Source organism: Xyrauchen texanus, chromosome 27 (assembly GCF_025860055.1).
Source record: "Xyrauchen texanus isolate HMW12.3.18 chromosome 27, RBS_HiC_50CHRs, whole genome shotgun sequence".
Taxonomy (NCBI): domain Eukaryota; kingdom Metazoa; phylum Chordata; class Actinopteri; order Cypriniformes; family Catostomidae; genus Xyrauchen; species Xyrauchen texanus.
The window spans coordinates 29302693-29316215 of record NC_068302.1 but is presented as its reverse complement, the minus strand read 5'-3'; the positions used below and the strand labels follow the sequence as shown (position 1 = coordinate 29316215).

The window sequence follows — 13523 nt, the reverse complement described above, 5'->3', positions numbered from 1 at the left end:
AGCACAAAGCAAAATAAATGTATATATCTAGATGTTTTGATAATCACATTGCTTTTATTCTGTGCAACAATGTATTTGCAATGTTAATAAATGCCCTGTGAAAATGTATTTCATTAAAGTTATTATATTATATTAATGCTTAACAGAAGTAACCTATATTAAAACAGTCAGAAATGTCTTAAAACTTGCCATGCCATGAAACAATATACTTTCATATACATCCATCCATCCATCCATCCATCGTCAACCGCTTATCCTGTGTACAGGGTCGCGGGGGGCTGGAGCCTATCCCAGCTAACATTGGGCAAAAGGCGGGGGGACACCCTGGACAGGTGCCAGTCCATCGCAGGGCCACACATAGACAGACATACACTCACACTCACCTCCACATCCACATCCACACCTAGGGCAATTTTTTTGGAGACACCAATTAACCTAGCCTGCATGTCTTTTGGATGGTGGGAGGAAGCCGGAGTACCCGGAGAGAACCCACGCAGACACGGGGAGAACATGCAAACTCCACACAGAAAGGCCGGGGCAACCAGGGTTTGAACCCACGACCTTCTTGCTGTGAGGCGACAGTGCTAACCACTGCACCACCGTGCAGATAAGCCTTACATGATCTTCTGCGCAGATAAGCCTTACATGATGTTTTTAAAAGGAAAATTCACCATAAAATCTAATTTCTGTCATAATTTGGACTACTGTAACGCTCTCATTGCAGGCCTCCCTGCATGTGCAATTAGACCTCCGCAAATTATCCAGAATGCAGCATCACGTCTGGTCTTTAATGAACCAAAGAACACATGTTACACCACTCTTTGTCTCTCTACACTGGCTGCCGATTAATGCACGTATCAAATTCAAGGCTCTGATGGTGGCATACAGAACAGTCACTGGGTCTGCTCCAGCATACCTAAAATAATCTCTGCAGAGATATGCGCCCACTAGAAGCCCACTAGAAGCCTGCCGTCGGCTACGGAACGTCACCTTGTTGTACCAACACAAAGAACACCAAAACACTTTCCTGAACGTTAGCGGAATGACCTTCCCAACTCTATCCATGAAGCTGACTCACTTTCTGTCTTCTAAAAACACATCTTTTCAAAGAGCACTTAACCAGTCACTTAAAAAAAAATGTGTTGCACTTGAATCTGTTTTGAATAATATTCTGATGCTAGTGAAACATTATAAATATGGCACTTTTCGTACCACTGTCTCCTTAAGATGATTCGCTTATGTTTTCCTCTTTTGTGACTGGTATTCATTTTTCACTATAAATTGTCCCCCCCTGCCCAGTAAGTGGCTATAAAGACATGATCCACAAGAAGTGGAAGTGAAAATGACTTAATTATTGATCTGTTTCTCACCCACACCTATCATTTAACCACTACAGTCTCATGGATTACTTTTATGGACCTTCAAAATTTGGCCACCATTTACTTGCATTGTATGGACCTACAGAGCTGAGATATTCTTCTAAAAATCTTTGTTTGTGTTAAGCAGAAGAAAGTCAGTCATACACATCTGGGATGGCATGAGAGTAAAAAAATAAAAATACATAAAAAAATCAAAAATAATTCAAAATTACCAACTATGCTTTTGGCTTTTGTTCTAAAGATTCTTCTCGAGTAATAGGCAAGGTTTTTTAGCATTCATTTTCATTTGCCACCACGAACAGAGATGAAGAGACTGTTCACAACATGCACATCACGTTCGGTAGATATTTCATAGATTCATTTAAGCTTCTGATTCGCCATTGTCATTTCATTGCTCAATGGACATGTCTGTGATTGGTTTGAGTAAGAAAATCAAATAGGTTTGAAACACGAGGGTGAACAAATGATGACTGAGTTAACTATTACTTTAATGACTTGGCAAATTATTTAAATGTTACCCTTTTTTAAAATTGTATTATTTTCAATTTATTCAATGTTATTATAACTTTTTCTGTTATTGTGTCTAGTATAAAATTTGTCAGTTATGCCCATTAAGAACATTGAAACTATAAATAATATCCGAAGACAGTAAACACATCACGTTTACATACAATAAGTAGCAAAACATATGGCAGATTCAATTCAAATAGAAAATGCAAATGATCTGTGAGAAGATGCAAAAGATCCCAGAGGTGATAAGGCAAGCCACACAGCAAAACAAACCAAACACAATTTACAGACGTGTGGCACATTTTCAACAGAACAAGAACTGAAATGCCCTCATCCACACACACACTCACACAAAATAAACAGAAATGCATGCATGCTGTAAACAGAAAGACACATTTAGAAACCCACTCACATCGTCTTGTTGGCGCTGGGCCCAGGCACCTCTTTGTTCTGTTTGGTCCTGTACTGTGTTGAGCTTTTCTCCTGAAACACACCCAGAAAGAACACATTTTCACTTACTACCATTCACAGCAAAGCCAATTCATCCTCCACCCCCCTTCCCTGGTGGCCCTCCCGTGCGTCGGACCCTCCGGCTCCTGGACCTGGTCCAAAACCAGCTTCTCTGCCAGGAGCACAGTGTAATACAGAGGCCCTGGGAGTGACCTGCTCTGGCCACTGCTAATGAGAACGCTGCCCTGCTGAGAGAGACTGTGAGAGGGAGAGAGAAAGAGGGCTGCCCTCTCTTTCACTGCCTCTCTATTCTCCTCTAACCCGCTCTATATGAACATGGGTATCTGAACACCTGCTCTATCTGTAACTTCATTAGGCTTGGCAGTTTAAAGGGGACATTTCATGGAAAATAGAGGATTTCTTGCTCTTTTGAAATTGAAGAGTTTGATGTATTATTTAAAAAACAAGGTAGTGAAGGCATTTCAGCAAGGTACTGTCAGCCAGTCATTATCACAAAATAAATATTGACGCTGAGCGGAGGGGGTCTTGTATCGCACTGAAGGGGCTTATACTGGCTGACTGTACATTATCCCACTTATTACATGGCTACCTATCAAATAAATAAATAAATAGACCGGATATATTTATTTGTATTGAAATTATGTTACGATCTCAGAAGAGACTGCAGTCTCCAGAAACCCTGAATTTCACCTCTGCTTCTGATGAACATATTGGTGTTTATGTTGTGAAAATGACTACTTGTGATCCCACATATTACAAGACTACTTGCTAAATAAGTAAACGGACATGAAATATTGTTTTGAAGTTATTTTATTAGCTTACTTGTAGAGATCACAGAGTGATACGAGAAATAGGATAGATGACTCACAATACCTGAATGACTGGTCTAATATCATTTTATCCCTGGATGTGCTGCATTAATTCAGAAATATCCAATCAGAAACGAGTATTCCAGAGATATATAGTTAATGTAATCATGACTAAAGGGTGTTGTTAGGCATGACGCAGAGCCGAGTTCCCCTTTCAGCCGTGATTATATTCACAATTTAGAATGGCCTAAAGTGCCTTATTGGTTTTATTAATTGGTGACTACATAATAAAATGTGAAGGACACCAATCTTCATTAATTTCATTTTAAGCAAATGTGCCTTCTTTTTGCTAAAAGATATTGTCCCTGACTTATCATAGCATTTTATGCCACAATATAACGATCTGCTATGTGTACTGTGCAGCAGATTTACCACTAAAAAAAATTTGATGACAGCCTATGTCCGGGAATTATAAAGTTTGCTGGACAAATAGAAACATTTTTAATAAAATAAAAAAATTGTCATCTAAATTCTGTTTTTATTTTGTGCTGTAAACCTGAAGGCTAATAATGACGCAATCAATTCAGATTCCTTTATGTGATTTTTGGAGCTATAAAAGGTCTGGTCACCATTCACATGCATTGAAAGTACCTACAGAGGTTAAATATTCTTCCAACCATCTGGGATGACATGAGGGTGAGTAAATAATTCATGTTATTTTTGGATGCACTATCCTTTTAAACATATTGAGGTCTTACAGGTGCAGTAGCAAAAACAGTCTGTTTAATTTTATGAGTCAGAGAGAGGGTGGAAAATGGTCTCATAATAATAATAATAATAATAATAATAATAATAATAATAGTAATTGCTAATTATAGCAATTGCTAAGTAATAATAAAGGTAATTGCTCAGAAACCAATGCAAGCTGTAAAAATTGCCTTTTTAATCTCTTTTAGTTGACAAAGTTTCCTGATTGAGCAAAACATCAGTCCAGACACTTCCAGACATCTGAGAGGTTTGATTGTGTGCAAGTACAAAACAAATGTAAAAAATAAAAATGTGCTGCTAATATGATTGTCTACAAATAAGATCAAGAGTCAGTGACGGGAAATGTGTCAGAATTTCCCTCTCCCACATTCCAAGCATGTCTGCACTCGTGTGTACTGCACACATACAAATGTATAAGTAAAAAAAAAAAACATTTTTCTCCCCAGGCAGTGTGTGCACACAACTGAGGACATAATGCCACAGGAAACATTTTTGGAAGACAGTTTCTCAGGTATGCGAGTATCTCACCAGGTTCTCCTGGTTGCGTGCATTCACCCTGTCCTCTTCTCCACGCATGTACTTCACCTCCTCCACTCCCTTCATCTTATATTCATCTAGTGGTGGAGATAAAAACAGATTAGAGCATTGGTGAGTGTTAACAGAAGTGATGGAATGCACTTATGGAGTAGAGAAACTGTAGAAAATGAGAACATGCTAATCGTGAATATCCCTCCACACACACACATGATGGAATGCACTTATGGAGAAGAGAAACTGTAGAAAATGAGATCCTGCTAATCATGAATATCCCCACACACATACACTTACACTTCAAAGGGGACATACCATAGGCTTCAATTGTTTTTCTATAATCATAAAGCTAATTATAATTACTAAAGTTTAAAACTTCATTTGACTAAAACATAATTTGGACGATTTATGACCAATTTCAAATAGTGAGGACCAGCAAAGAAAGATGTGTTTCACAAATTTGGCCCTTCACAAGTATAGCCAAATCTTTATGCTAGCCTCCCCACATGATAACACACAGAAACACCTTCAACCAGGCTTTAACAGATAAACGCTTTGGATTTTGCCCTTTCACAGCTATCAGAGATTACCAACAGATATACAATCACTTCCTTATAGCACATACTGTACACACGTATACACACCCACACATATATAAAAGTCTTTTTCTCAGTCTAAAAATCAGCATGTGAAGCGACAGCAGTCCAATCAATCTCTGTTTATCTTTGCCTCTATCGGTCTTTCTCTCACTTTCTGGCGGTGATGTCCCTGTCAGTTACCATCATGACAGCTGGAGTGGGCAGCCTGTGAATGTGACTCACAGCCCATCCACACAAGCACAAAAAAGCAAGAAAAGGAAAAGAGAGAGAACTACACAACCAGTCTTTCATTGCTCGAGGAATGTAAACATGTCTCTGCACAAAAGACCACGCTCCAACATGCTGACAAACACACACATAGCCAAGAGAAAAGACAAACCAAGAGAAATATTACTCACAAATTAAATGTAATCTAATTGATTTGGCTTTGGTTTGTTTCACAAAACAGGCCTAGGCCCCAAAGAGACCCATACATTCACACGCATACATCTCCCACACGAACACATTCTCACACAAGCACACACACACATAAGGGAATATCATTACTAAAAAAAGGAGATCTGAAGTATATCTCCTTCCTAATCTATTTCCTAATTTCAGGGAGAGAATCTTTCGAGAAACATGTCTCTCAAAGAAAATGGCTGATCTTGGATTTGGTTGCCCAGGAGAGAGTGACATTTTGTCAGTTTAGTATGCCCCAGACAAGTGATTTCTGTCTAAAAGATGAAAGGTACTCTAATGGAGAGATTTTTCAATTAGTTAATTAATGATAACAGCATGATGGTGACCTTTATGAGCTGACAGATAGGAGGAAGAAGAATTGTTTTAATTAAGATCCATTTAATGAGCTTTTTATTTGTACATTTAATTTAGTAAAGACCCTGAATTTGCGCCCAGGTATTAATACCAGGTTTACGCCCACTCCTTGTGTCATGACTCATGATTATGAGAGCACAAAGTCATATAGCCACAAGATGTAAACAATATGCGTGTTAACACGATTTTTGTGATCTTTACACTTTCATTCAATCAGCTATCTCATCCAATCAATAGCCTCTGCTTTATATGCTCACACAGCTGCCTTTCATCACCTCATTGTTTTCACCCCCCTCCACCCTATCACCACCTGTTTAGGTCCCATCCTGTTGTAGGGGTAATGCTGTGTTCCATTCAACTCAGTTGTGGGATATTCCTACTTGATATCTCAGATCTCCGACCATAAAGGCATTCCATTGCCAGATGCTTGGAAAATGACATGTAAGGAAACAAAACTGCCACACTCCCATTAGCTTAGCATGTGTTTGACTGTTTCCCAGTTGGAATTCTGTTGAATGGAACGCAGCATAAGCTCTTCTCCCCTGCCGTTATCAACTTTCGGCAGGATTTGATGGTTTGTGCAAGTATCTGAGTGCTGAACTGTAGAATGGGCTTACGCCAAATTATCTAAATATCTCTAATTTCGTATTTATTCCAATCATCCAGAGTATTTTCTTATAGAACTAGCGATGTCAGATGTGCAAACAAATCACTCTTTTGGGTCAGTTCTTTTCAATTAATTGCTAAAACGGGTTGTCAAAATGGTCTGAATTAGTTTGCAATTCACTCTGAACGATTCAGACTGTGTGGGAAGCGTGCAAATGATTCAGAGCAGTTGTTTTACACACGAAAAACTATTGGGAAAATTTAGACTCAAAATAAAAAAATCGTTTAGGGTCTTGTGAAATTTACTTACAGCTTTTACAAAAGATATTTTTTAAGCTATATTTAGCCATACATCAGCCACAGCTTGAATAAACATTCTTATCTTTATTGCCACTGATGGCAAAACTTTTTTTTGTAGACCAGGTAATTTAGCTGTTTGGCTGCTTATTTGTCTAAAATGGAAATCGGACAAAGAATCCTGGCCTAATTTCTGATGTGTTCAGTGCTGTGAGTGGCATGTCTTTGGAACATGAGTGGGCTGCTGTACTTTTAGAATCACTGTAGAGAAGATCTGCCCTGGAGCTATTTTGTAAGTGGGTGTCTGTTAACACAGCGAGTCCACTGCGAAGGAGGGTAGTTTGTCAATCTCCCTCGCTCTCTCTTTGACAGTATATGGAAGATTAGTTGTTAGCATTGTGGTAGAAAAGAGAAGAGTTGCGAAACCAAAGCTGAACCCATAATAATAATAAAAACATGTCGACATGTTTTTCTCTGCCTTTGAGACACGACCGATACCAAACCTCTGATAAAAGATCAGTTGTTAAAACAGTAACATCTGAAGTCATAGCTCTAAAACTCAGATGACACGTTGTCACTGAGATGATCTCTTACCCTACTACTGTACGCCATTGCTGTTAAAAACATTAGCTAAACAGTCACCTTGGGGAAACTGGCAGGTTACTGTATCCACCAGAGCCTCCTACTACAAGCCTTATGTACACACACACACCCTCTCATGCCCTGTTCACACATACTGTACAGTAATTTTAATCACTGGAGGTCACAGAGTGCCTGTATTGTTGTTGATAATGGGCATTCGTACTGTTGGATGCACTAATGTTATTGCTGGGTTAAACAACTGGCCATAGCTTTTTAAAAGTTGTCACTAAAATTAAGATGTTCTTCTAATTTGACAAGGAAAATGTTTTCTTACCACTAATAATTCACATTCTGGAGGAGAAAGTGATCGTGCATAATCCATCATGATATATAAACAAGATGAATGATTAACAATACATGAATTGCAAATAAATCATTTATATCAAGTTAAAAGGTGACATATACACTTCTTTTGGATGTTAAAATATCCACGCTTATCCTAGCTTAAAGGAATATTCCGGGTTCAATACAAGTTAAGCTCAATCGACTGTATTTGTGGCATAATGTTGATTACCACAAAAATGTATTTCGACTCATCCCTCCCTTTCTTTAAAAAAAGGCACTTAATGCAAACAAATGGGGCCAACCTGTAAACGTTTAAATACTCACTGTATCAAGACAAGTAGTAAACAATATGCATATTAACAAGATTTTTGTGTGATGATTTCGATTACAAACCTTTTCCCGAGTAACGTTGTATCCAACTTTCTAACTTATAATTATGACATAACACCATAAACCCTGTAATCCCACGAAAAAGACAATTCAAACAATTTTACAGCTCAAATAATACACAAGTTTTTACAGATGAATTAATATAATTGCTTTTATAAAATTATAAGCTTCACATTTTCACAAATTGGCCCCAATCACTTTCATTGTAAGTACCTTACTGTAACCTCGATTTGTGCTTTTTTGAAGCTGAAAGTGCATACTTTCTGGGCCACTAGCGCCATTAAACGGAACTGTAAAAATAAAAGTTTGTTTTCAAACGACTTTTTAAATACACACACGTCTTTTGTAGATCAAACAAACAGATAGTCCCACCCCCAACTATGCCATTGGTTGAGTTACATGTTATTGTGTCAGTATGGATGGGTCGTTCAAAACAAACATAACAGAGTTTACAGTTTTTTTTAAGGTTAACTTACAGTTGTCTCAGGATATTAAGGAGAGATAAGAGAAAGAATTTTACCACAGAAAAAGTTGCACACTTCAGTTTTAAAAAATAAAGGAGGGACAAGTGGAAATGTATTTTTGTAGAAATAAACAGTACGCCACAAATGCTATCGATTGAGTTTAACTTGTACTGAACCCGGAATATATCTTTAAGATGCTGAGACAACTATAAGTAAGCCATTCTTCAAAAGAAAAACAAGTGTAAACACTAATGCAATTAAAACTCTGTTGTTTAAGAATTTTGCCTGACATAGGCAGTGGCGTGAGTTTGGGGTGGGACCATCTGTTTTCCATCCAATGGAAGATGCTGGGAGTGTTTGGTAAACCTGTTTAAAAACAATAATTCTGTTTAGTGATGCTAGTGCAACAGAAATTACACACTTTACCTTTAGAGTTTTCTTAATTTATTGATATATTGCCAACAGTCACCACTACTCATGTTGCTCTCATTGAATGTCAATGACTTCCGTTTAATTTGTCGCTGTAGAGATCGCTGCATGTGTGAACACCCCTTTAGACTGGCACAGAACACACTCACACACACACACACACACACACACACACACCAATCTCAACAGCTCACTTCAGATCACATGTAATCAGACAGCATATTCTCCGCCTGCTGCCCCTATTGTTTATTTTAGGGCAGCTGTGCCTTTCCTTTCATTGTGTGTGCAGGATATTGTATGTGTGGATTGACTTAAGCACTGAGTCACAGATGAGGACACACACAAACACACACATTTTCACTGCCTGAAAACTGACACAGTTTCACTAGTAAACAGTCTGTTGGCACTAATCCAGTCAGGACGAGATCTGCGAGTTCGAGAGAGAGAGGGGCAAGAACTGTCTCCCTCTGTTTCTATTGATAGAGATGTTTGACTGACAACCAGGAAGGGCAGTGGAAAGAAGGGCATCAGGCTTGCAGCAGGAAGAGATAAAAAGATGGGGAAAGAGAGAGACAGATAGAAGAAAGAAGAGAGGGAAGTTAGAAATAATCCACAGTAACCAGGTCACTGCTCCATTCGCTTTCCATTCTATCTGGTGAATATAATACTCATCAATCTGTTGCCGAGCACTCCAGTTCACTCACAGATTACCAGATTTGCCACATGACCCTATAGGTCAAACAAACAAACACACACACACACACACACACACACGCACACAGAATGAAATAGACAGAAAATAAGAAGAAATGGGATAGAAGGCCATATCCTAAAAATCCCTCAAGATGAGGAAGATGACGGAGAAACCAAGGAATGGAATACTATCATACTGCTTATTATTGCATAGCATATTATGTATACTGCCTATTTTTGTTTTGTACAAATATATATATAAAAAAGATGCATTTGCTATGATAAATGTTTTAACAGAGGTATGACACACTGTCACATGACCTCATTATGGTGGTCGCTTATTTCAGTGAGTAACATCCAGTTTCATCTTGGAAATAAATATGGTTATTTTGCTTGGAAAATGCTGTTCCACAGTGGATGAGAGGTGTAAACATAGCAAAATCAATGCGTTTTCAAAAGAAAATGAATTAGTCTGGACATGACCAAAGTCAAAACAGGTTTGGAACAACATGAGGATGAATATATGACATACAATTTGGGTGAACAAACCCCTTTAATTTGACCTAAAGAGGCTGTGAGGGAGAGACGTAAATTCCATTTAATAGGTCCTAAAATCGTAGTTCACATATAAAAAAAAATTTGTCACTTTTAATTAAAAAGACGTATTTTCAATGTTGTGTCAACTGAACGTTTGTAACACCAATATATAAAAAATTACAACCCATGCAACCTACTGTACATATATCCCTCACAGCCTCGTTTTCAATTGCATGAAGTTAAATATGATGTCTACCCAAATAGACTAATATACATTACATCTGGTTAATTCGTCACACTGCAAATCACTGGAAATAATCATGTCGAGCTAGAGTTGTGCAAGCCAAACATCAGTTCAGTCTATTACAATGGACTTCAAAGGATGAACTGATGCCAACTCCAAACATAAGACATGGGATACTTCATATTCCACTGCCTGAACCTTGGACTTCGGATAGACCTCACCGAAACTGCGGTTGAACTGCGATGCACCTCACTGATCTCTGCCTGCATCACCTCGGTCTAATAATGGATAACACTATTATAATGGAATACATAGACTATCAATTTACTGCCAACAAAACCATTCATCAGCCAACTAACAAAGGACAATTGCATCTATGTGAACTTCTGCAGTTAATCAACGATGAACTTCAAAGACATCTTACGGAGTGTTGTGTTCCTTGCCACAGTAGTTTTCAGCTTGCTCACTGGGTTTCTAAATACAATTACTATTTAATTACTTACTTTTAAACACAATTCACAATCGTATTTTATCAAACTACACAATGATGACTAAGACCTTATGGATGTTACAATTTCATTTTCTGATAATGCATGACTTTCTGTAAAGCTGCTTTGAAACAATGTTTGTTGTGAAAGGCGCTATACAAATAAAAATGACTTTATGCATACCAAACATGCAGAAATAGTATGAGTATTATGGTAGTATGCAATTACAAACATATCCAGAGAGAGTTGTGAAAAGGTTCAAAACACTGTATGAAAAGAGGGGAGGGAAAGTGAGAAAAAATAGTTTGGGTAATGGGGAGGGACGGAATGTAGACGGAGAAATGGAAAGGAGACAGCCCAACCCAAAGAAAGGAAGGAAACAAGGAAAGTGTGGCCTTGAGAAGAACGACAGATATGCAGTGGGAGGGATAAATGTCAGAGGAGGAAAAAGGGGAGTTTGTCACTCACTCTCTTTAGTTCTCAGACTGTTACCCACCATCTCACATGCTCGCAATCCTTTGAGACACAGAGGAGAACATGGCAGGAAGGAGGAGAAAGAGAGAGCGAGAAAGAGGGTGGGAGACAGCCCCCTGTGGCTTGTCTTCCGGTGTGGATTTTCTGCTGTTTTGCCCCTAATTCTTAATCTCCTATAATCTCTGTCACTCTCTCACAGGCACAGGTCGCTTGCTAAGGAACACTTTTATCTAAACCCTATAAAACATATTCACAACCTTACACAATCTCACAAAACTCACACAACACACACTCACAGGCATGACTCACTCAGTCCAGCTGATAAGAGTTCCCTCTCAAGCACACACAGGCTTGTTGTCACAGATGTGGCTGACAGTCTTTACACAGGGCAAACACGTCAGTATTAGTCCCCATAAAGACGCATCCAAGAATTCCCAGAATGTAATCAACTTCTCAAAACATTGTAAAACAATCACTGCTCAGACATAAATTAACTAATTTAACTGGCTGTACAATGGTTGACATGTTTTTGCCCTGCTTAAAGTTTAGCAGAAACTGTCTTGAATGATTGCTGAATGCCAATCTGATGTTCAAAATCTAAGACGTCTTTCTATATGATCGAAACGTCAATTCCTTCCATTGAAAACAGCAAATGTTTCAGTTTATTAAAAAAACAAAAAACAAAACACATTTAATTTGAGAAGATACTACCCTATGAAAATTCATGCACTAGATGGCCGAGTGCATAGTGTAAGTGCACAGTGTACAGTGCATTATTATGAACATAGCTCTAATGTAATCAAGTACTGACTAACTTTAATTGAGACAACACTGAGCAACATTTCTATACCTGCGTCAAAATTTGCATACCATCTGTCCTAAATAGTATGGGTGATAAGAATTAGTGCATCCCAAATCATAATACACACAAAAATCCATTAGCCAAATGTATCTGAATGAAATACTCTGGATTTTTCAGTGGAATGTGGAAAAGTGTGCATTCATGCCAATATTTCACCTTCACAACTTTGTGACAGAGATTGTGATGGTTCAATTTCAACAACTTCAATTTCAACAGTTGAAAATTTCAAAAGAATGCAAGGCCGAAGCTGCCACCACAGTTTTTTAAATATTTGAATCTTTAAGTAAATTTTTGTTTTTGAATGTAAAGGTATTTAGCTAGATGCTAACACTTCCAGGTAACAAACAATACTCAATGAACAAGGGATTGTTGTATAAATATGTAATGTTATGATGTGGTAGTATGTCCCAAACTGGAGCTCTGTCTTACTCTCAAGCTTTTGATTATTTAGTAATTTTGGCTAAGGACATTTTACAGAGTGATAGATAACACAAAGCAGTCAACATTGCCATGTTGTCACTTTATACCTGGCTGCTACCTCAATAACTGCTATGTCCATAGAACACTATCTCATAGCAGGTCATGTTTACATTTGGCATTTTTAGAAACTGTCATCTTTTTTGCACTACTGTGTACTGGTCGGCGCTGCACTGTCTCTCACTATCTCTCACTGTGCCTATTGTCCTGTTCATGTTTAGTAATTTATGGTACTGTCCCATACTTTTTGCACACGTTTGCATGTGCACTTTATATAGGTATTTTATTAAGTCTGTGTAGTCTCATGTATTTCTGTGTTTGTCCTATATTGTTTTATGTAACACCATGGTCCTGGAGGAACGTGGTTTGTTTCACTGTGTACTGTACTAACTGTATATGGTTGAACGACAATAAAAAACAACTTGACTTGACTTGTTTTCTGCTATAAATTTTGTAGTGTGTGTTTGTTTGAGACTGACCAGTGAAGAGGTCTCCATTGCTGTAGGCTTTGCCCCGGCCCTCTTCGTCAGTGGGCACAGCCGACACCTGCTTAGCCGAGGTGCAGCCCATGGCCTCACTCCTTCCTCCCTCTTACCATCTCACCTGACAGAGAGATAAAGAGACAGAGAACATATTCAACAACGAGGATGAACAGTGCACATGTTTAAAGTCATCCTGTCAGACCGGACACACAGTTAGCATCATTGTCCTCTCTAATGGGTAGCTGTTACATACTACTGATCACTAATGAC

At 38.3% G+C, this 13523-nt stretch overlaps 1 protein-coding gene across 3 annotated transcripts in view; it reads right to left on the bottom strand.

Annotated features, from left to right (window-relative positions):
- Nucleotides 1-13523, bottom strand: part of LOC127620568 (uncharacterized protein C1orf21 homolog) — a 156825-nt gene that overhangs the window by 3864 nt on the left and 139438 nt on the right. For all 3 annotated transcript variants that reach the window (XM_052093723.1, XM_052093722.1, XM_052093721.1), the window contains 3 exons: nucleotides 13251-13374; nucleotides 4466-4551; nucleotides 2302-2372 (listed from right to left, as the gene is read on the bottom strand). In XM_052093723.1, coding sequence (XP_051949683.1) covers nucleotides 2302-2372; nucleotides 4466-4551; nucleotides 13251-13341 — 248 coding nt within the window. In that variant the 5' untranslated portion in view covers nucleotides 13342-13374. The remainder of the gene's footprint in view (nucleotides 1-2301; nucleotides 2373-4465; nucleotides 4552-13250; nucleotides 13375-13523) is intronic.